Below are 20265 nucleotides of genomic sequence, written 5' to 3'. Positions count from 1 at the left end.
CTTATTTGAAATTTCAAGTCTTCTTCTTTCATTCGGAAAGTCGGAAAATTTTTTTGCTTTTTCAAGTCTGGGTTGAAGTCAGACTTGAAAAAAGGTAAGTTTTTAACGCTTTTCAAGTCTGAATTACGTTAAAGTTCGCTTAATGCGTTGGCTCAAAATCACACTTCAGGCTTGAAATACGACTTCAAATTTGAAATTCGTTTCATGCGTTTCAACCTTTATATAAACTTTCATGCTCCGTAATGCGGACCGCTCTGTAATAAGTTCAATAAAAATAAATAACTTCCACATGGGAAACGAAAAAAAAAATTCTAAAGAAAATTTTTATTTATTTTTTATATAGTTCTGGTATTTTAAAGGTATTTTTTTAGAGTTCTTTAAAAAAATTTTAACTAATATAAGTAAATGATATCAAGGGCTATAAATAACAATGGATCCATTAGTCTTTTCGATCGAAGATGTTTTGGAAAAGTGGGGGGTGTATCAGCAAGATTCTGGTACAAACTTTGAAAAAACTGATGATTCATTATGGTACAGACAAAAATCTTTATTTCCATTAAATCAGTCACATCGTAAAAGGAGAAAAAACGTTCAAAAAGTTAGTAAACAGTGATATATTTTGATTGTGGTTAGGAATCGTTATTGATCTTTATTATTATCAGAGCTTTAATATACATTCATACAAATGTTTATTTGTAGCAGATTTGGGTCAATTACAATTGTAATTGTAATTTAATTATAATTAAATACATTCTTATGAATTAATTGTAATTGTTATTGTATTTTATAAAGTACAGTTACTAGTAAATGTAATAGAATTATTTATAATGAAAAATGTATTTAATAGTAATTAAATTACAATTAAAATTGTAATTTACTCAAGTCTGCTTAAAGTAATTGACCCAAGTTTGATTTTTAGGGCTTTTTAAAAAAGCTAAATAATTTGAAGCTATTATGAAGTGTAACCAAGAAAAGAATATTATCTTTACAATTTACAAAGTTTTATCTAAAGCTAGACTGAAGGATAAAGACCACTTTTGTGCCTCCTTCTCTTGCTGCAGGTTATAAAATAACAAAATATAGGATATGTATGTTTTCAGTATTTTTAGACAACAGTATTTCTTTTATAATTAGAACTTATTCTGTTTAAACATTGTTTCAAAAATAAAAGTTGACGTTAGTTTTAACACTTATAGCACAGCAATTCACTATCATGGCTTTCCTATAGTTTACATAGAGCCACAATCATGGCCTAATTTACTGGATTTCAAAACTATGACCTGCATTCCCAAGAAACCTGTTATGGAAATTACTAATTAGTACTAATTTCTTTTTTTAGATGTTTTTCTGTTATTTTAACTGTCTGGTCAAAAGCCAAACTTTCACCATTTGTTCAATAACCGGATACTTGGGTACCCAACTACTGTGTAGTGAAAAAATAAAACTATAATGTACAAAACTTATTGTGAAAGTGAGAAACTTTTTTTCTTTACTTATAACAATTTCTAACAAGTTAAAAAATTCTACCTTAGAAACTGAAATGGCTTCCCAGGTACCTGGTTATTGACCAGATGGTTACAGACTTGGAGTCATTCTAGTGTAATTTACAGTCACAAAGAGTAACAATTAAGAGTTTGGACTGAAGATGGAAATTGAAAAATCCCTTTAGTAAAGAGTCAACATATAGAAGCACTAATAGCTCATTTAATAAAGCTAAACTAAATGTTATTTGGTAATCATATTGCTAAACATCTCTATTTATCACTATACATATTTCTTTTATGGGTTTTTTTTATAGATTCTGCTACAGATATTCATAATGAGGTCATAGAAACCACATGTCTTGACTGTCTTTGCAGATAATCCTGGGCTTATGCTGTTCTCTTTACTGCAGTAACAGTCCCAAAACATGCACCTTTACCAGATTCTAGTCCCATTGACTACTTTACCTTTTTTTTTTTTTTACAGAGCTTTTGGGTCATATTGTCATTGAGAGTAACAAATGCTGATAAGTGGATTCAACATAACTAAAAATACTTTTTGACCGAACCAATTTCTTGAATTAGGTGGGCCACACCTGGATTTAGTATGGAAAAAAATCTACTTAAATGATGATGTTGATCTGCTACACTATGGTCATCCTTTGGGCCTAGTTAACTTACATCTGCTGCCCTCTTCTTTGATTTGTTTTCATACAAATGGTTTGAGAGAAGAGGAAACTCCCCTGCTACATTTGACATACTAAGATGGTAAAAAAAAAAAACATTTTACTATCTACTGCTGTCAAAGCAGGCATCATTGAAGTGAAGAATAGGAAGGGGATTATATATAAAGCCAAATTTGATTTTCCTCTCCAATTGCCCAAATCTTGAGCATTACCTAGATTAGGATGATGCTGAGTAAAAGACCATCAAGTGGTCATAAATGTTGCCCTTACCTTTTTTGCTAGCACCATTCTCAATAGCTATGTGTTGTACTAAAGAACACCAGTGAATTATCACCATTATTAAGAGCACACTTCATTCTTGTGACATTTTCAAAATGTGATGAAAGAATATGTGCACACATGGCCTAGGAATAAAAGAATTCAATTAGACAGTGTAGATAAGTTGTTTAATAAATATAGCTTCCTTATTAGGTTAGAGTAATTTGTTTGAAAAATAATATATATATCAATTTTTTTAATTAAAAAATAATCTTTTATAATTTGCTATGCAAAAAAGAATGTTTACAAAAGTACACCTTTAGCTCTAGCTAAAGTCATTTTTCTATTACATAAATTTTTTTTCTTGTTTAGCAATGTTTATATAATAGGAATGTTTTATGTAATAGATTTTTGTTATAGTTTTTGTAATCTTCAAACTTTCTCCTAGCTTGATCAGAATCAGAAAATGATTTTTATGCTTAGTTAAGAAAAGTTCTATTGATTTGGTATTTTCTAGCTTTAAAGTATGCTGTATATTTACTTATTAGATAAATATATTTTTTTAAGCTAACTTTTTTAGGAGACTTTAAGAAATATTCATCCAAGGAAATTCAGCATACTACCTCCATCTTTGCAAACATTTTTCCAAGTATATCAAATGTCTTCATGCAAATTTTGTCAGGTATTTTCTAACTTTACAGTCTTTTTTTTAAATAGTTTGCTAAGTTTAGTTCTTGTCAGACATGCCATGTTAACCATGTCATATTAAATTATAAGGAGAATGAATTTTCTGTAGAAATCCTGGCTTCTACATTACAAGAATGAAAATTTTTGATTGAAAATACAAGTTAAAGCATTCTGTATTCAAAAGAATTGACAATCTTCTTTTCTTTGTCATGGAATTTATCTTACTGCAGCAATAGAAAATGGTTAATCTCAATATTTGGTTACTAATAACATTCAATGGATAGGCATTTATTTATATATTTGTCAAAACTATCAAAGCTGTACTCAAAGTATACTATCAATTTTGATTTCACAATCAGTCCATATACAGGAAACTTATAAAGCCGTGAAATTTGTTCTAGATGAATATAATGAGCTTATGTGGCAGATATCCGAGAACTCAAAAGTTGTACTTCTCATAAGCATTCAAATTTTTTTATCTGGTACTGGAAACTGCCTTGGAAGAGATTTTCATTTTATAGTTAAAAGTTGCATTTATGTTCCTGGTAAAAAATATACCTCATCACCCATTGTTACATTCAAAATATGTCTTTTTACCTCCCTCCATTTCAAATTGGGTGCCATTAAAAACCTTGTAAAAGGCATGAATTATGATGGGGCAGGTTTAAATAAATCAGCAAAGTAAAAATATAAAAAAGAAATTTTTGAGACTCCAATTAAAGAACTTATAAAAATTAGTAGAATTTTCTCATATATCTTGGTGACAAAATTCTGAGTATGTATTTTACATCAGCAAGAAAAATGCTATAAGAATAAGTTATTAACTTATAGTGATATTTTTTTGACCAGTGTTTTTTTAATAAATGTTATTTATTTTTAAGAATGTTATCAAAACCATTAAAATCAAGGACTCAAATCAAAGTCAAACTATTGATTTATACAGATTCATCTCAAAGAACAAGTGGTATGCTGTTTGTTTATTCTACTATACTTTATACTACAAAGTGAATGTGAATGTAATAACTGTATATGTATTTACATTTAGGTTGAAGGTTTTGTAGGAAAATTATTAGGAGACCAGCTTTGTTAAAAAAAAAAAAGAAAAGAAATTAGATTATTTGTAACAATAAAATTTTCATGTTCCTTTCTATATCTGCAAAATTGAAGTTTTGTTCCCTTAGTAAGGAAAACATTATGGCTTATATTTGACATGATAAAGTATAGAAACACTGAGACTCAAGGGTTGAAGACCCTTCAAAAGTTTTGCCATTTCAAAAAATTTTAACTGGAGTTTAAAGAGGCTATCAAAGTTCTAAATATGGTTATTGACAACTCATAAAGGGCAGTCAACTAAGAACAAAAGCTCAACAGCAAAACATTCATTATACATACATACATTTTTAAATAATTTTTTTATTTAATTTTCCTTTCAGGTTTACAAAATGCTGGTTCTATCAGTTATTTATAAAACTTAGTTCAACAGTTTGTTTCCAATCAAAAGATCAAGTAGTTCTCCAGCAAATTAAACAAGTGGGTACTTTCTAAATCTTTGTTTTATTTTTGCATCTGTTGCATTCTAAATATATAGTTTAACAGATTTTAATATACCTATACCATATTATAAGTATTTATAGATATGTTAGTAAGTTGATTTGATTTATGTTTAAAACATGTTGATTTGTTTTATGTTTAAAACATGTTGATTTGTTTAGAACAGACATTCCCTCATATTCATATATGATGGGTACTCTTTGTTGCAAGCTATTTTTGTTTTTATTTACATCACAGCAATCCAAGATGAGGTAAAATAAACATATAATAGAAACTTGTTGAACAATAAAGTTCACTGCAAATTGTTAATATTTTCAACCTAAATTTCCCCTCTAATGTGTTATATATGTATCCGTATTGTAATTAACTTTGTATTATATGAATATCTAATTGCATGGGGTTATGCAGTACATGACATTCTGTCAGGGATTTTGCATAACTCTAAAAAGCAAAGTCCATAAATCTCTTCACTTCATTAAAAGTCTTTTTTCCAATAAAACTCTTCTCTCCTCTAAAATTATTCTTTCAAGTAAAAATATTCTCTCCACTAAAAATATTCTTTTTTATCTTTAGGTTCCAACTGTGTTTGTAGATGGTTTGTTTTTTAATTTATTTTGAATTTGTAATGCAGTGGCTTTCAAAAATATAAGATCACTAAGATTTTTTAGCAATCACTTAAATTATTTCAATAATTTTTAAAAATAATATGTTGCCTTTTATTGAGTTGCTAGTATATGCAAAATGTATCCTTATATTTCTATGAAGTTAAATCTTTTAATGATAAATCTTGATTTACGATTAACCACCTCAAAACTTGATTCATCACTAAAAATGACCTTAGACCAATCTTCTACTGACTAGCGAAGTCTTTCCTTACATTACTTTCATCTTTTAGTCCTATTTTTCACCCTTAAGAGCATGTTTCTGGCAGCAATATATCAGTCAATACCTTTTTTGTTAAGACACCTTCTAACTGTGCTGTAATTAATACTAACATAAGCAGCCATATTGCTAAACTCTGCTGACAGTTCTCGTTAGCTAATTTTAGGATCTTCTTTTACAGGAAGAATTTCGATACAATAATCTTTGATCTCTAGAATTCAAATCAAAGATTATTGTATTGAAGTTCTTTGTACATAGCATAGTGAAAAACTACATATTCTTGCTATTTCTTGTTGACTTTTTGTATTATCTTTGGGTGGATATATTTGGATAGACTATTTGTCATTTGACTTTTTGTAATTCTGATTTTCTGCCCATTTTTCTGGTGTGCCAAGATTTTACCAACTAAAATATATCTTGAAATACTGGTTAGAAATAGATTTTTTTTTTCAAATTTATTTTTAATTTATATTGGTCAAAGCAAGTACAAATTTTCAGGATTCTTGTATAATTAATTCAAGAGTTATTAAGTTTAATTAACTGACCTTATATTTGTGACACTTTTTTTTAATGATTTTTTATGGTTTTTTGACCTGATTCTCTTTTTTCATTGATTTTGGTACCAAAATAACATTTTTTGGATTATTTTTTTATTTATTTTGGTTTTTATTTTTTTATTTTGATTTTTTAAAAGTTTTTTAAAAAATCTCCCTTCTTTTTTTTTTTTTTTTTATTTGTTTAAAAAGCATGGAAATAATTTAAGTAGTCACTAAGTAATGTGACCTTATATTTTTGAAAGATGCTGTAATTTAGCTTAAGGACTTTCTTACCTATAACTTCATTAGCTTGTAAGTTGATAATTTGACCAAATTTATAATTTGTTTTAAGTTAGATTTTGAAATTAAATTATTAAAACCAATGTAAGGATGAAGCATTACCCTCTACTTAGGGTAGGGCAAGCTCTCTTTTCTGTATGAAGCTTTAAAATGTTAGAAATGGTTAGGTTTATTAGTTACTTAGGCCTATTTTTGAATTATATAATTTGATGTAAATAGAAAATCAAATTCATCTCAGTTATATATAGTAATAAATATGACATTTACCCTCATTCCCTCTACTTAGGGTAGGGCAAGCTTTCCTTTCTGTATGAAGCTTTAAAATGTTAGAAATGGTTAGGTATATTAGTTACTTATAGAATTTGACCCAAGTAGAAAAAAATTAATTTCAGTTATACAGAGTAATACATCATTTTTAGGCAAATTTTGTTTTTTTAATCACTTTCTGCCAATTATACTGAATAAATACATCCATATTTCATTTCGCCCTCTACCTAATATTAATAACTGGGTTAAAATAGTATAGATAAGGAGAACATTAGTAAGATGTGTTTAGAAGAGAGGGACTGCTCCTTTGTTGTTGCCCCACAGAGCTAATCTCATCTTTGCTGCACAGAGATTAATAGTTCCTGCCAATCCTCCTCATTGGGAAAGTTGTTTACAAGTTCTGAAACTAGCTTTATAGCCCTTTCAAAGCTGTCATCAACAACTCTAAGTTTATTGAAAAAGCTAAAAAACCTTTTGAATTGTTCAACAAAGCACCACAGAGAAATCAGAGTGTTTGACCAAAGTTTGTCCTCCATTTTGCTCAGGTTCAGTAAAGTGAAGATAAACCAAGTGTTCTCTCCAATCAATTGAGCAAAACCTGGTGGTGTTTCTTGTTTAAAGTGCAGATCTTTGAACACATTTGACTTTTCTGAATGTTGAAGTTCAGGAACTTGTTTGGAGAATAATATTTTTGCAATTTTCTCTTGATCTACATCATGAAGACCAGGGTCTAGGAGGGCTAGTGGAACCAACATCTTATCTAGGTTCCAGAAGTGCTTCTCTATTGACATCAGGGTGCTCTCAATTGCATTTAAAATTCTCTTTGAACCAGAGTCACGGTTCTCAGTTTATTTTTTGTATTGCACCATTTGATAGTAGGCTTTTATATCCTGGAAAGGTGCAGCTGAGGGCAACACAGTTCTCAAAAACCAGACAGAGTTAAAAACAGAGACAAACTCTGCCATTACCTTCAACTATTTCTTTTGAGGTAAAGTCTAATCATAGGGCAGCTGTGTGCTCAATATCTGAACCTTCAGATAGTATATAGTCTATGTCATGAAGAAACACAGCTTGGAGCTCAAATTTGGAAAACCATTCCAGGACAAAAGTACATAAGAGTAAGTTCAGTCAAGAACAGAACAGTCAAGTTTGAAGTAGGTTTCATCATCCATTGTAATGTACCTTTGGTTTTGGTTTGGCTTTTTTTGCCTTGGCTGAAATGCTATTGGGATCTTCTAAGGAATTTCTGCTTCCTTCCTCTCTTTTCTAAGTCTTGAAAGCCATTTCTTTTTAACTTCTTGGATTATCAATTTTGGAACACCTTTTTTTTTCAATATCCCAACCAAAGTACTCTGGATTTGCATCAATCCCACTGAACACTTTTTGATCAGGTTTTAAACTTGACATACCTTATTGTTGGTTTACTGATATTCTTCCCATTCCATGAACTTCACTCTACAATTTAATGATATGACTGACGGTTTTTTCTTGAACTTTTTGCTAGCAAATTAATTGGAACTTTAATATTCTTAAGCTACTCATTCAAAATATTTTTACTTCCAGTTGTCAACATATTTTATTTGTTTACAATAGACTTTTTTTAAACTACTGGTGTATTATTTGAAAGGGAGATAAATTTGCTTTAAAGCAAAAAAAAATTAACAAAATTGATTAAGTGGTTCACAAAAATATTTAAAAGATTTTAGAGAATAATGTAAATACTTCTTGGGTAACTTTAATTTTGGCAATTTTTTTAATTCTGGCTCAATTGTTAAGAGCTAAGTTTACTATCACTCCTTTTGCTGCTCCCCACATACTCTGCCACTGTCTATATGTTATATTGAGTTGCATTTATTTCAATGTTTAATTTTTTTTCTAGAGAAGTTTGTTTCATCTTCTTTATTGAGGTAATTTTTATTTAAATATTGCTTCAAAAATTTATTATAGTTTTTGTCATAGCTTGTTTTCTTATAAAGTGCACACCAATTTGTAAGTGGATCATTTTTCATTTTAAGAAAGAAAAAATCTGAATTAAAATTATGTTTTTAGATATTTAATGGAAAAAATTGGTTTTGTATTTATGAAGGAACCCACAGATATTTTAGAGGTATTTCTTTTTTAATTATGAGTTATTGAAAGCTTTTAAACAAACTGATTATTATTTCTTTGATTTTGATATGACTTAAATGAAGAATTTTCAATTTGATTTTCTACAAATGTTGTTAGATAATAAATAACTTATACAATTACTTTGTTTGGTTTACCCCTGAATTTCTTACTTTTGAATCTCTAGATGGATAAATATTTAGATTTTTGACAGGTCAACAGTCACTGAATTGTTTTTCAAATCTTGAATTGAGTTCATTTACAATTGTGTTGTTCATTGAATTTTCATTAAATTTTTTTAGAAAGTGTGTTCACTTTATGACAGTAATAAAAGTTTTGTTCTTCCAAAGTCTACCTCTCTGTCAAGCATCTTAAACTTGCTGCTAAATGAACTGAGAAAACGAGGTATGCTGTGTGTCTTTTTGCAGAAACTTAAAAAAAGTTACTAGGTTATCTTACAAAATCAAAGTTAGAAAAAATTCTGTCATTTTTTAAAGTTTTTCTGGTCTGGCTTTTTTTGTTTCATTAAACAACTAATTGTTAGTCTACTTCTAATTTGGCCCACAGAAAGTTACATATAGCAAGGTATTGAAATACAGAAAGTTGCATATAGCATCTAGGGCTTTTTTAAAGAATGTTGTTTAATCCTTTAAATACCATTAATCTTGAGTAAATATTCCAGTTGGTATCATCATCATAAAGATAACTATCCCTAGTACTGTCCAAATCCATGGGGTCTTCCCTGACTTTCATTATCCTTGACTGATATATCCAAAAGCTTTTTAACAAGGCAACTAATCAAACATTCAATCTTAAATGATACCATGGCTGAAGACACCAAAATTTACTCTCAGCTTAGTTAAACTGTTTGATTCTTATCTGAATCTGTATTAGTCTCTGTTATGCTTATGCAATTTTCAGACAGCTTGCCAAAAGAAAGAGTATTGAGTTGCCTGGTTTATGATTACATTTTATTCTTGAACGTGGAAGAACTGTTACATAAAAAGAGCAAAATATCTACAAGAAATTCCTTGTACAAGAGTTTCCTTGTATAAACAATAAAAATGTTTGAAGTTATTTTTTATTAAGTACCCACAATTTCATTTTATTCTATTAAAGGAAAAAAACTTTTGATTAAATGTGAAAACTTAAATTTATTTCACATAAAAATCAAATTTCTGGTTATAAACGAATAGTTCTTTGCATCTACTAATATATTTGCATTTTAGTTATATAAACTTCTACCTTGTGATCAATTGAAACCAATGCATTACATTTAAAATACTTTAAAAATCTAATTGCTCATCAAATGCTATAAATTTAGCAAATATATTTTAAAATTCTATTTCATTACAAAATTCTATGCTAAAAGAATTACAGCATGTATAATTTTGCTTATAAGCTTAAAACATTAGCTAATATCTGAATATTTGTGGAGTTGGTACAATTAACATACCAGGCATATACATAAAATAATATTTATGCTTGCAATTCCTTTCGTTATATTTTTTTATTGTACCACACAAAAAGAAAACTTTAATGAAGACAAAGTTTGATTTCAGTAATCAGTTTTTTTTTGCAAAATGTGGCTTTAATAATTGTCCTCTAAATGTTGCATCAGTTTATGATCTATTTAAAAATATCTTTGTAACAATTTTAGAATGGGTGTCAAAACTAGATGCAAGCTTATATTCAACAATCAAAGTAATTTTTCAGTGCATGAGGTTTTTATAAAATTTGACACAAAATTTCTTAATATACAAAAATGTGGTTTACATTACTGAGGTATAATATTGTTATAGTATTAAAACAATAGTTTGAAGTTGAAAATGATACCTTTTTAGTTGTAGATTATTAGATATACATTTAAAGAGACTTTTTATGAAATATTAATAGAGCTTTGCTCACTTTAGTATTCATAATAGTAAAATAATATTTATTATATTTTACTTTTTTTTACAAGGAAATTTACCCTATTATTAGTTTTAAATTTTCAGTTTTCTAGTATCAGAGTTATTTTTATTTAAAAAAAAAATTTTTTTTTTCCTTTTAAATTTTTATGCAAGTTTATACGAATAATCAAAGTATTAGTTTGTTAGCATCGTTTTTCTGGCTTGCTTTCTTTATCTTTATAAAAAAATGCTCAAGGTAAAAATTAATTTTATGAGTTCCACTGTGTTCAATAAGTTTTAGATATCTGAATGTTTGATTGAACTTAATTAGAAAATTTCTTAAAATTGTAAATGAGAGACTTCCACCTTGAAAACCACTTCTAATTATAGAAAAAATATGGTGGATGGTGGAGGTTGAAAAATAAATCAGACTTTTTGCATGTAAAAAGAACTGGTGGAGTAAGTTTAAGAAGCAGATTTAAAGAGATATCAAAAATAGTTTTACACTACTAAAATTATATTTAAGTTGCATAACTTTTGGGTTTGTAGAAAAAGTTGTTGTTTTGCAGTTTCATTGAATAAGAACTTTATCATTCTTTTTCATACTTCATACTTTCATATTCATTTTGGGAGAAATTATTAAAGTTTTGATAATGATTTTTTTTATTTTTTCAGGATGCAATTCTGACACTTTGATTGTGCCAGTAGCCTGTTCCACTGAAAGTGTATGAAAAAGTTTATTATTAGAATTTCTCTCTTAATTTTAAATTGCTTTTCTCAAGGAACAGATAAAAATTTTTATTGGCATCTTTATGCAAAAAACGTCTTTGTGTTTTAGTTTAAAGTTATTAAATCAATTTTTTAAATTATTTACCAGTTCCATATAAATAATTACAAGTTGCTTTCTCTTTGTTTTAGCAAAACAATGGTCTCACATATTTAAGTCTATCCTTACCTGTTTATTTAAAGGTAAGTTTTATTTGTTTACAATCTTAAGTGTTTGACGTCATACTATTTAAATATAGTATGTGTATAAAATTTATCATGAATGTCACTACTTGTTGCAGTATTATGATTGTTGGTATTGTATCAAATTTACAATATTACAATTATGTAGATATATAATGTGTCCCATTAGTCACTACAAAAAAAAAAGCTATTTTATTTTTCATAATATTTAATCAAACAAATCTGAATAATAAACATCATAGGAATGGGATTTTTGAGTATCATTCAATATGGCTGCCAACACTTTCCAGTATTAATTGAAGCCAATCAATAAAAGGTAGAAGTATTGGTCTAATATTGTCAGTAGTTATCTGCTAGGCAGCGCAAAATTTTTGATACAACAATATCTTTTGTAACATAGAATGCACAGATGTTTTAGGAATATTAGTCACATGACACCATTCATATTGATGAAACACCCCATTCTTTACTTGCACCGATTTCATTAACAGCTTCTTTCACGGTATCAATCCTGTTGTTGCTTAATGATTGTTGCCCAGTTATAGGCTTATCTCCCATTGATCTTTTCTCTTCGAATTTATGTACTAGATTAAGCAGCACTCTAACAGTAGATAGGGCCTTGCATAGATTATTGTTTTCCGTATTGAACTTGTGAATAACAGATACAGCACAGTTGTTTGTTAAATGATAACAGGAAACAAGCTCTATGTGAGCCAGTGTATTCGTTTCACAAAATCTAAAATAGACAACATATTTATTTTACTTGTTATATAAAAACCCTAACAAATGAAAATGAAGATAAAATGTGATTGTTTCACCAGAAATATGTTTTTTTCCCTATAACATAGGCTTAGTTTTTGTAGTGGGTTATGGGACACTAAGGTTCAAACTTTGCTTTTCGTGAAATTTTTTTGTATGTGTAAGTTTTTTAAAGTATGTGTAATTTCTAGTCACTGCTAGAGCATGCTCATGCTATAAATGATCATGATTTAAAAGATGAAGAAAATAATCTAATCAATCGGCACTTAAACTATGGTGACATTTTTTTGTTTTTTTGTTTTGTTACTAAATAAAGTTTTTTTAATATTAAGAAATTTGGAATGAGAACCCTTATCAATTTTTCTCTCACTTTAAAATTTGTGTACCTTTATTCCTTTACCATTAATCTTTGATTAACTTTTGTAAAGATTGAATTTTGTGTGAATTATTAAAGAATTAACATAGCTTACTCAGTTTTTCTCAGGTGGTCTAAAATACTACATATTCAGTTTATGTTTGAAAAGCAGTTTTAGGAGTACTAATATTAAAATTCTGGTATTTGCTTTTAACTTGTGTTATAACACTCTGAATTAAATCATTGATGTCTTGAATGAGACCTTGAGAGGCAGCATGATTGTGGACTTCATCCATTACTTAGTAGCTGGGTGGTCATTATAACTTTTTGTTAGAACAGGTCAAAAGTCTCAAGCTTTTTAATAATTTTGATTTTAAAATAAGGATGGAGGTGTAACAAATTTTATTCGAAATTTCATTATTTCGCAACTCAGTATTCACTTGTTTTTTAATAGATATTCGAATCTTGCAAAAATTAAAACTCTCCTCGATATTCAAGTTTACTTGGTTGTAGCATATGATGACAAAACTATGTTATTTAAAACTATATTTGATATACTAAAACAAGTTATACAAATAAAAAACTCAAATTCAAGAAATACAAATGTCAATGAGTCCATAAAACCTTTTTTCTGCCATTTTCATATATTTTGATATAATGAATTATTGTTAAAAAATGGAGGAAAACAAGGTTTTTATAGATTCACTGATGTTTGTATTTCTTTAATAACTCCCTATACCGTAGGTGGCCGCAGCAATCTCTTTATATTCTAAAAGCAAAAGTGTTAATTAACTAAAAAAAAATACATCTCCTTAGCTTCAAAGATGGAAGGACTGGCAGGTGCTGATTATATAGTCTCTTGATATTGAGTTCCAAGCATGGTAATTGATGACTTTAGTGAAATGCAAATTACTTAATGTGCAGGCAAACCCGCATGAATTAGTTTTAAAACTTCAGTTCTTTTGGCTTCCATTGTAAAACTTTTAATATTTTTAAACTAAAATTTTTTTTTTTTCACAATTTCATTCAAATCTAAGATGTTCATTGAACATTAACCAACAAAAAAAAAATTGCAGAAGTATTTTATTTACATCAAAAAAACCTACCCAAAACTTAGTCTATGAATGGCTGCCGCACCCTGTACTTCCTCTGGAATGATATCACAAATTATCTTGCTTCCTTCAGTGACACTAATACCTTTCCTAACCTAAGTGCAGATCAGTGTGATAATTTCCACAAAAGAAACTGAAGTAAATGATGAGAAATTAGTTGTGTGAAATAAAATCTTTTTTCAGTTTGTTAAAAATGTTAAAGTTTGTGTAATGTTTACAATTGATTTTTCCACATTAAAAAGATTGTAATTACACCATTAAAAGCACATCAAGTAAAACATAATTACTATCACAATAAAAAACACATCAAACAAAACATAATTATAATCACAACTAAAAACACATCAAAACCTAAATAGAATCCCTGTAATTAGGTTTTGACTGTTGTGAAAATGTTAAAGCTCAAACTCTTTGAACATCTTTGATGTTTTCTAACAACCACTACTTAAAACTTCAGAAAATGTGCTAAGGGTAAAATTTGGATTCAATGTTTGGGTAAATTTTAGATAAATTTATTATTGAAATTAATATTGAAAAATTTTCGGAACTTAATAAACAAAAAAAAATTAACTTGTGTGGCTGTGATTAAAAACATTGACTTTGGTTCCAAAAACCCTTATCACTACTGCGATATTTTCTTCCTGGCTAAGTTTGATCCGTAAGAAAATAATATCAAAGATCAAAATATTTTTTGATCTTTGGTAGTACTTTCTTATTATCACTGGCAATATTTCCAAGAGCCCATACAGTCTAAATAAATTCTAAAACAATTTTAAACAACCTTTATTTAAGTTTTTAATTAGTATTCTAAAAGAAACCTGTAAATTAGTTTTTTGACAATTTGATCAACCAAAAAAAAAAGAAGAACAAAACACGTTTTTTTGTCTGTCTTTTACTTCAAAATGATGAAACAGTAACAAATATAAAAAAATAAAATTTCTTTCATACAATTACAGAAGTTTCACAAAAAAAGACATTCTTATGTACTTTTTAGACAAAGATGCATCAATATACAAAACTTTTATGAATTAGTTTTAAAACTTCAGTTCTTTTGGCTTCCATTGTAAAACTTAATATTTTTAAACTAAAGTATTTTTTAAATTTATAATCATATTTTTAATAAAAATCAGTAAAATTTTATTTGACATCACAGTCAAATTAGTTATTGAAATGTGGGGGAGATCTTTGTTCAGTTTTTCATTGAGATTCTGGTAATTAGTGGCATCATATTGTTTGTGTGCGCAATTGCTTCTGAATAGGTTGAGGCAGAACAAAAATTATCAAATTCATTTTGAACTTATTCTTGGCTGACAAATCTTTTCTATCCAACTACTTGGTAACAATGAGATGAATTTGAATCTAATGAGATCTGAGAGGGTTTCTATTGAACTTGGGTAGTAATAGTTAAATCATATAAATCTTGCGAGCAGCTAATTTTCAACTTTTTCTTTCAACAAGCAATTAAGTGTCACAACAGGTTGGCTTTAGGAGGCATCTAGGCTTTACATGAGATAGTTTAAAATCTGAAATAATTAGTTTGCTTTTTTATATTAGTTTAAACTATAAGACCATGCAATCCTGATTTTTTAGATTTACTTCAAGCAAGTGTGGTTCTTCCCATCCATTTGTTAAGTTTTGCTCTTCTTGTACGGCATAGAGATGGTGTGAAAAAGGAAAAGTTAGTGTGCACTTTAGACGAAATTTTAGAAGAACTAAAATCAATGGATATGTAAGTCAGATGTACTTTATCTTTATTTTCTTTCTTTTTATGATGAAATAAAATGTGCATCCTTTTTCCTCAAACATTTTAGATTTTTGGGTTTTTCTGGAGACACAGAGTCTGTTACCATGCATGGAATAGAAATTCTATGCATTCAGCAACTTGTGTCAGTAATTAACGGTGTTGTTGCACCATTTCTTCATGATCCTATAAAAGCATGCTCCTTATTTAAATACTCTTTAAAGGTGTTAGTTTTTTTATTTTTATTTTTTAATAATTTGACCTTTTTAGCTTGCAGTTTTATAGATCTTTATTTTAATGTTTTTTTTTTTAATTTGATTCAGTGAATTAAAAAAGAAACTTACTTTTTTAACTTAAGCTTTAGAATAAATTTTTTAGTTGGTTTTATTTTAAGATACTTCAAATCTTAATGCCAAAAGTGATCCTAGGTGAGTTTTTAATACATATGATGTGGTCTTTTCTATTCAGTTTGTCTATAGCTGATTTAAGTACATCAGCATGGCAATTTCTTCCTTAAAACTTTGCTCTATGGAAACCAAGTTAAATTAAACGAAATATCTAAGAACTTTTAATCTTTTAGCACTTTTCACTCTGTTAGGGCTATATGCTGACATGATAAATTCCTTTGTAATTTCGTTGGCGACTATAAAAAAGATATTATGCGAATGGGTATTAGTTATTTAAAATATCCATTAGCATAATATCTTTTTTTATTAGTTTAAAGTCTGCCATTTTTGCTTGAAATTACAACAAGTATGTTGGAGCTACATGCATATCATACATAAAAAAACTCCAGAGTACAAAGGGCTAAATATTATCATATATTTTATCTTTATCTTTAAACCTTTTTGTATGGTATAAATATATGGTATAATGGTATGATGCATGGCACTGATAGTTTTCTCTTTCTTTATTAGCTTGTTCAATTGTTTGTACAATTGGCGGTGAATCCAAACTTTTACAAGGAAATGGAGGACCATTAACATTCAGGAGTCAGCAGGTCAATTTCTCTTAGAATTAGTTCATTATTTTGTTGTTTATGTTTTTTATTCTCATCCTATTATCTTGTTCAAAAATGGTTTAAAACTTTTTTGTGTGTGTAGGTTTTAGAAAATGCAGAATTCTTGGCAGAGCTTTTTTCATATTTGTTTGACTATCATTGTGTAAGTATTTTATCAATGTTTAAAATAATTTTGTAGTAAAATAAATTTGTGATAAAAAGTGGTTTAATTTGTGATAAAAAGTGGTTTAATTTGTGATAAAAAGTGGTTTAATTTGTGATAAAAAGTGGTTTAATTTGTTATAAAAAGTGGTTTAATTTGTGATAAAAAGTGGTTTAATTTGTGATAAAAAGTGGTTTAATTTGTGATAAAAGGCAATAATTGCATATCTTTAAATGTTAACATAGAAATTAAAAGAAAAAATTTGGCTTTACGAGTTCATAAAAACTTTGGCTTTTTCCTTCACAAGTTCATAGCACTACTATATTAAGTAGAAAAAATTCCAGAACAATCTGCAAGAATCATTATATTGAACCATTATGGCAAATAAATTTCAAAATGAATGTTATATTCAGTTTGAAATTTATTTATCAAATTGGTTCAATATAAAGTGAGTATGTAATTATGAATTTCTTCAGGAGATTTGCTTTTATAAGATTACTAGCATATCCACTTTCAACTATTCCATCAATAGTTGTAAAGTAGTAATAGATAAATCTTTTATTCAAAATCTAATACAGTGCATATTTTACCTGTTAGTAGAAAGACCTGTCAATCAATCACCATCTTCCACAGAAAATTATTTTCTAAAATGAAACTTATTTTATTGTACAAAAGCATCACCCATTGTATTGCTCTTCCAATACATTAATCTTATTTTTTATTTAACCTGCATTATTCAAACAAGGGCTGTTAAATTTTCTAACATTAATTTATAATTTTATACTGTTTGTTCTGGATAGAATTTTCGAAGAAATATCCTTTGCTTTACTAAATTGCCTCATCTGAACTGATGCCTGAAATAATAATAATAATAATAATAATAATAATAATAATAATAATAATAATAATAATAATAATAATAATAATAATAATAATAATAATGATAATAATAATAATAATAGTAGCAATAACAATAACAACAATAAAAATAATAATAATAGTAGCAATAACAATAACAACAATAAAAATAATAATAATAATAACAATAACAATAATAACCATAATAGCAATAACAATAACAATACTAATAATAATGGTAAAAATAATAATAACAGCAACAACAAAATAACAATAATGAAAATAACAATACGGTGGGAAAGCTAAATTTTGTTGGAATAAGAGTTTTTGCTCACCATCTTGATTTCTCGATTTCATAACTTCCTTCTATTTGCTACCAAGTATTCATTAATCTCAAGATGTTAACGGATGCTTGGTTGCTTACAGGCTTTTTTAGCTAAATATAGCTATTTATCGGCTGTCAAAGTTATTTGTTAAAATACGAGTCACTATCTTAGAATTAAACCACTTGTGAACACATATACCTGAAATTTATGCGTGAATTTTTCAAAATTAAATTATCTAAGTTCGAGTTCTCAGGATGCTCTTTTTACGTTATGAGGATCAATAAAATGTGATTTAATTTTAACAGTGAAAGTATTTCTGCTTTTTTTTTCTTATCTTATTGTATTCTCTCATTTTTTTCCTTTTTCTTTTTTCTTTTTTTTTTTCTTTTGCAATTCGCAATTATACAGCCTTTCTCCATTTTCTTGCCGATGATTACAGATGCTCTTGAAAAGTTTGTAACCATTGATGTCCTAGCATCTCCTCAAGTAGGTTGAGTTTTTTGTTAGCAACTTATTACCTGCCTTTTTTTTTCCTTCTTCTGCAATGCATGTTTTATCAGCGATAAATTTTTTATACATTTATTTAACTTTTTTGATTTTGTTCATTAAATTTTTGTTGATTTCCAATAAAAGTTTGATTTTAACTTTTGAGGAAACTTTTGAAGATCAACGTCATAAGAAACTGGCGGAGAATCTAAAAGTAGGATTTATTGATGAAGAAGAGGAAGTGTGGGGAGGAGCTAATTCTGAATATGGTCAAATTTTTGAAGTAAGTTGTAAATAAATTGTCTTATGTAAAAAGAGTCCTTTGTGGTTCACAAAAAGACTGAAATTTCAAATATAAAAACTCTTCATTTCAGTTCATACCTAGCGAAAGTAACATCGAGATAATATCTTATTGGCGCGCATGCGCTGCTCCTTTTATTGAAATTGCTTATCTAATTACCAGTCTTGTTCATCTAAAGAAACCAGGTTAGTTGTTAATCTCTAAAGAAAGGTTAAACGCACTTTTGATTTGCAATAATTTAACAGCAATTTTGTTTCAGTTCCTAAAATTTTCCTTAGATGAATACTTTACTTCTAACGATATATTCACTTGTTGTCAGCAAAGATTCAATGATGGACTTTTTGCAAACGGTAAGTGGTTTGCTTCTTTCCTACTGCTGGAAGTTTCGGTTCTTCTTGTCTTTTACATTGATTCCTTTGTGTAGGTGAAGTTATCGATTATACGTATACTGTAAAATGCTTAGAGTATTTGTTTGAAAAGGAGTTTATTGATGATATCGGTAACGACAACACGTTTGTTCAATCGCCCGCCCATGACTTGCTTCAATTCTTACTTCTTATAGTTAAATTTAGAATATAAGTTTATAGAAAGAAAAAAGTTTTTCTGTGGTTTGAAAAAATTTAGTGACCAGAAACGGGAAAAAAATTAAAGATATATTGTTAAAAAAAAAGTCTAAAATTCTTGGACAATAAATCAACAAACATTATTGTTGTTAATATTATTATTATTATTATTATTATTATTATTATTATTATTATTATTATTATTATTATTATTATTATTATTATTATTATTATTATTATTATTATTATTATTATTATTATTATTATTATTATTATATATACACATATATATACATTATTATTGTTATTATTATTGGTATTATTATTGGTATTATTATTGTTATTATTATTATTATTATTATTATTATTATTATTATTATTATTATTATTATTATTATTATTATTATTATTATTACTATTATTATTATTATTATTATTATTATTATTATTATTATTATTATTATTATTATTATTATTACTATTATTATTATTATTACTACTTATTATTACTATTATTATTACTACTTATTATTATTACTTATTATTCTTTATAGAAACAAACTGCGATATATTGGGGAAACTCTTTTTATCTTTTTGGGAAAAATCTTTTTTATTATCATAATGATGAGAAATTAACGAAGACATTACAAATTACTTTTTACTAACTTTCCTTCAGGTACCCATTATATTTAAATGGGTACCTGAAGGGAAGCTGGTCTGGCTGTTCACATGGCAATGATTGTAACAAAAAATTTGGAGAAAAAAAAAAAAAGATTTCATCAATTTTAGCAGTTTACAATTTTATCGGCCCAAAAATCTTCTATCAGCTGCAATTCTGGTAAATTGATTGAATTGTTTTTTTCAAAACATTGTTTTGAGTTTTATGAAAGTTTTTCAATTATTGCAATTTTATCTCGACCGTGCCGTACTTTCAAATTAAAATTAACCCCCTTAGCCGATAATTTACCCCCTGTTTTAACCATCCA

General features: G+C 27.6%; 1 protein-coding gene and 1 pseudogene across 2 annotated transcripts; one reads left to right on the top strand and one right to left on the bottom strand.

Moving 5' to 3' along the window:
• Positions 1 to 348: 348 nt before the first annotated feature.
• On the top strand, positions 349 to 19422 carry LOC145180800 (glycerol-3-phosphate acyltransferase 1, mitochondrial-like). 2 transcript variants are annotated; one of them, XR_016450813.1, is made up of 22 exons: positions 349 to 598; positions 3006 to 3107; positions 3994 to 4076; positions 4546 to 4642; positions 4825 to 4914; positions 5237 to 5258; positions 8528 to 8555; positions 8698 to 8755; positions 9057 to 9159; positions 11322 to 11371; positions 11565 to 11615; positions 12566 to 12650; positions 15432 to 15570; positions 15653 to 15806; positions 15977 to 16010; positions 16500 to 16582; positions 16686 to 16745; positions 18338 to 18415; positions 18582 to 18698; positions 18790 to 18901; positions 18976 to 19066; positions 19141 to 19386. XR_016450813.1 is itself a non-coding variant. In XM_090082214.1 (22 exons), exons 1-22 carry the CDS (start codon positions 431 to 433, stop codon positions 19293 to 19295), a joined length of 1941 nt encoding a protein of 646 aa, XP_089938340.1. In that variant the 5' UTR covers positions 349 to 430; the 3' UTR covers positions 19296 to 19422. The 2 variants fall into 2 exon arrangements, 1 of the variants encoding a protein (XP_089938340.1); XM_090082214.1 differs by having other exon boundaries at positions 18995 to 19066; positions 19141 to 19422.
• Positions 6894 to 7813, bottom strand: LOC149891218 (uncharacterized; annotated as a pseudogene).
• Positions 19423 to 20265: the final 843 nt, after the last annotated feature.

The sequence above is a fragment of the Hydra viridissima genome, unplaced genomic scaffold, assembly GCF_058129835.1.
Source record: "Hydra viridissima isolate aposymbiotic clone 2 unplaced genomic scaffold, HvirCarnegie_v1 scaffold_3, whole genome shotgun sequence".
Classification (NCBI taxonomy): domain Eukaryota; kingdom Metazoa; phylum Cnidaria; class Hydrozoa; order Anthoathecata; family Hydridae; genus Hydra; species Hydra viridissima.
This window is presented reverse-complemented; position numbering and strand designations above follow the sequence as displayed.

What these genes read in the sequence shown, in the direction of transcription:
- LOC145180800 (XM_090082214.1), top strand. Translation starts at nt 431, where the DNA reads ATGGATCCATTAGTCTTTTCGATCGAAGATGTTTTGGAAAAGTGGGGG. An exon ending in GTTTCATCTTCTTTATTGAG is followed by an intron (nt 8,556 to 8,697) that starts GTAATTTTTATT and finishes TTATGTTTTTAG; the next exon opens with ATATTTAATGGAAAAAATTG. An exon ending in GAACTAAAATCAATGGATAT is followed by an intron (nt 15,571 to 15,652) that starts GTAAGTCAGATG and finishes CAAACATTTTAG; the next exon opens with ATTTTTGGGTTTTTCTGGAG.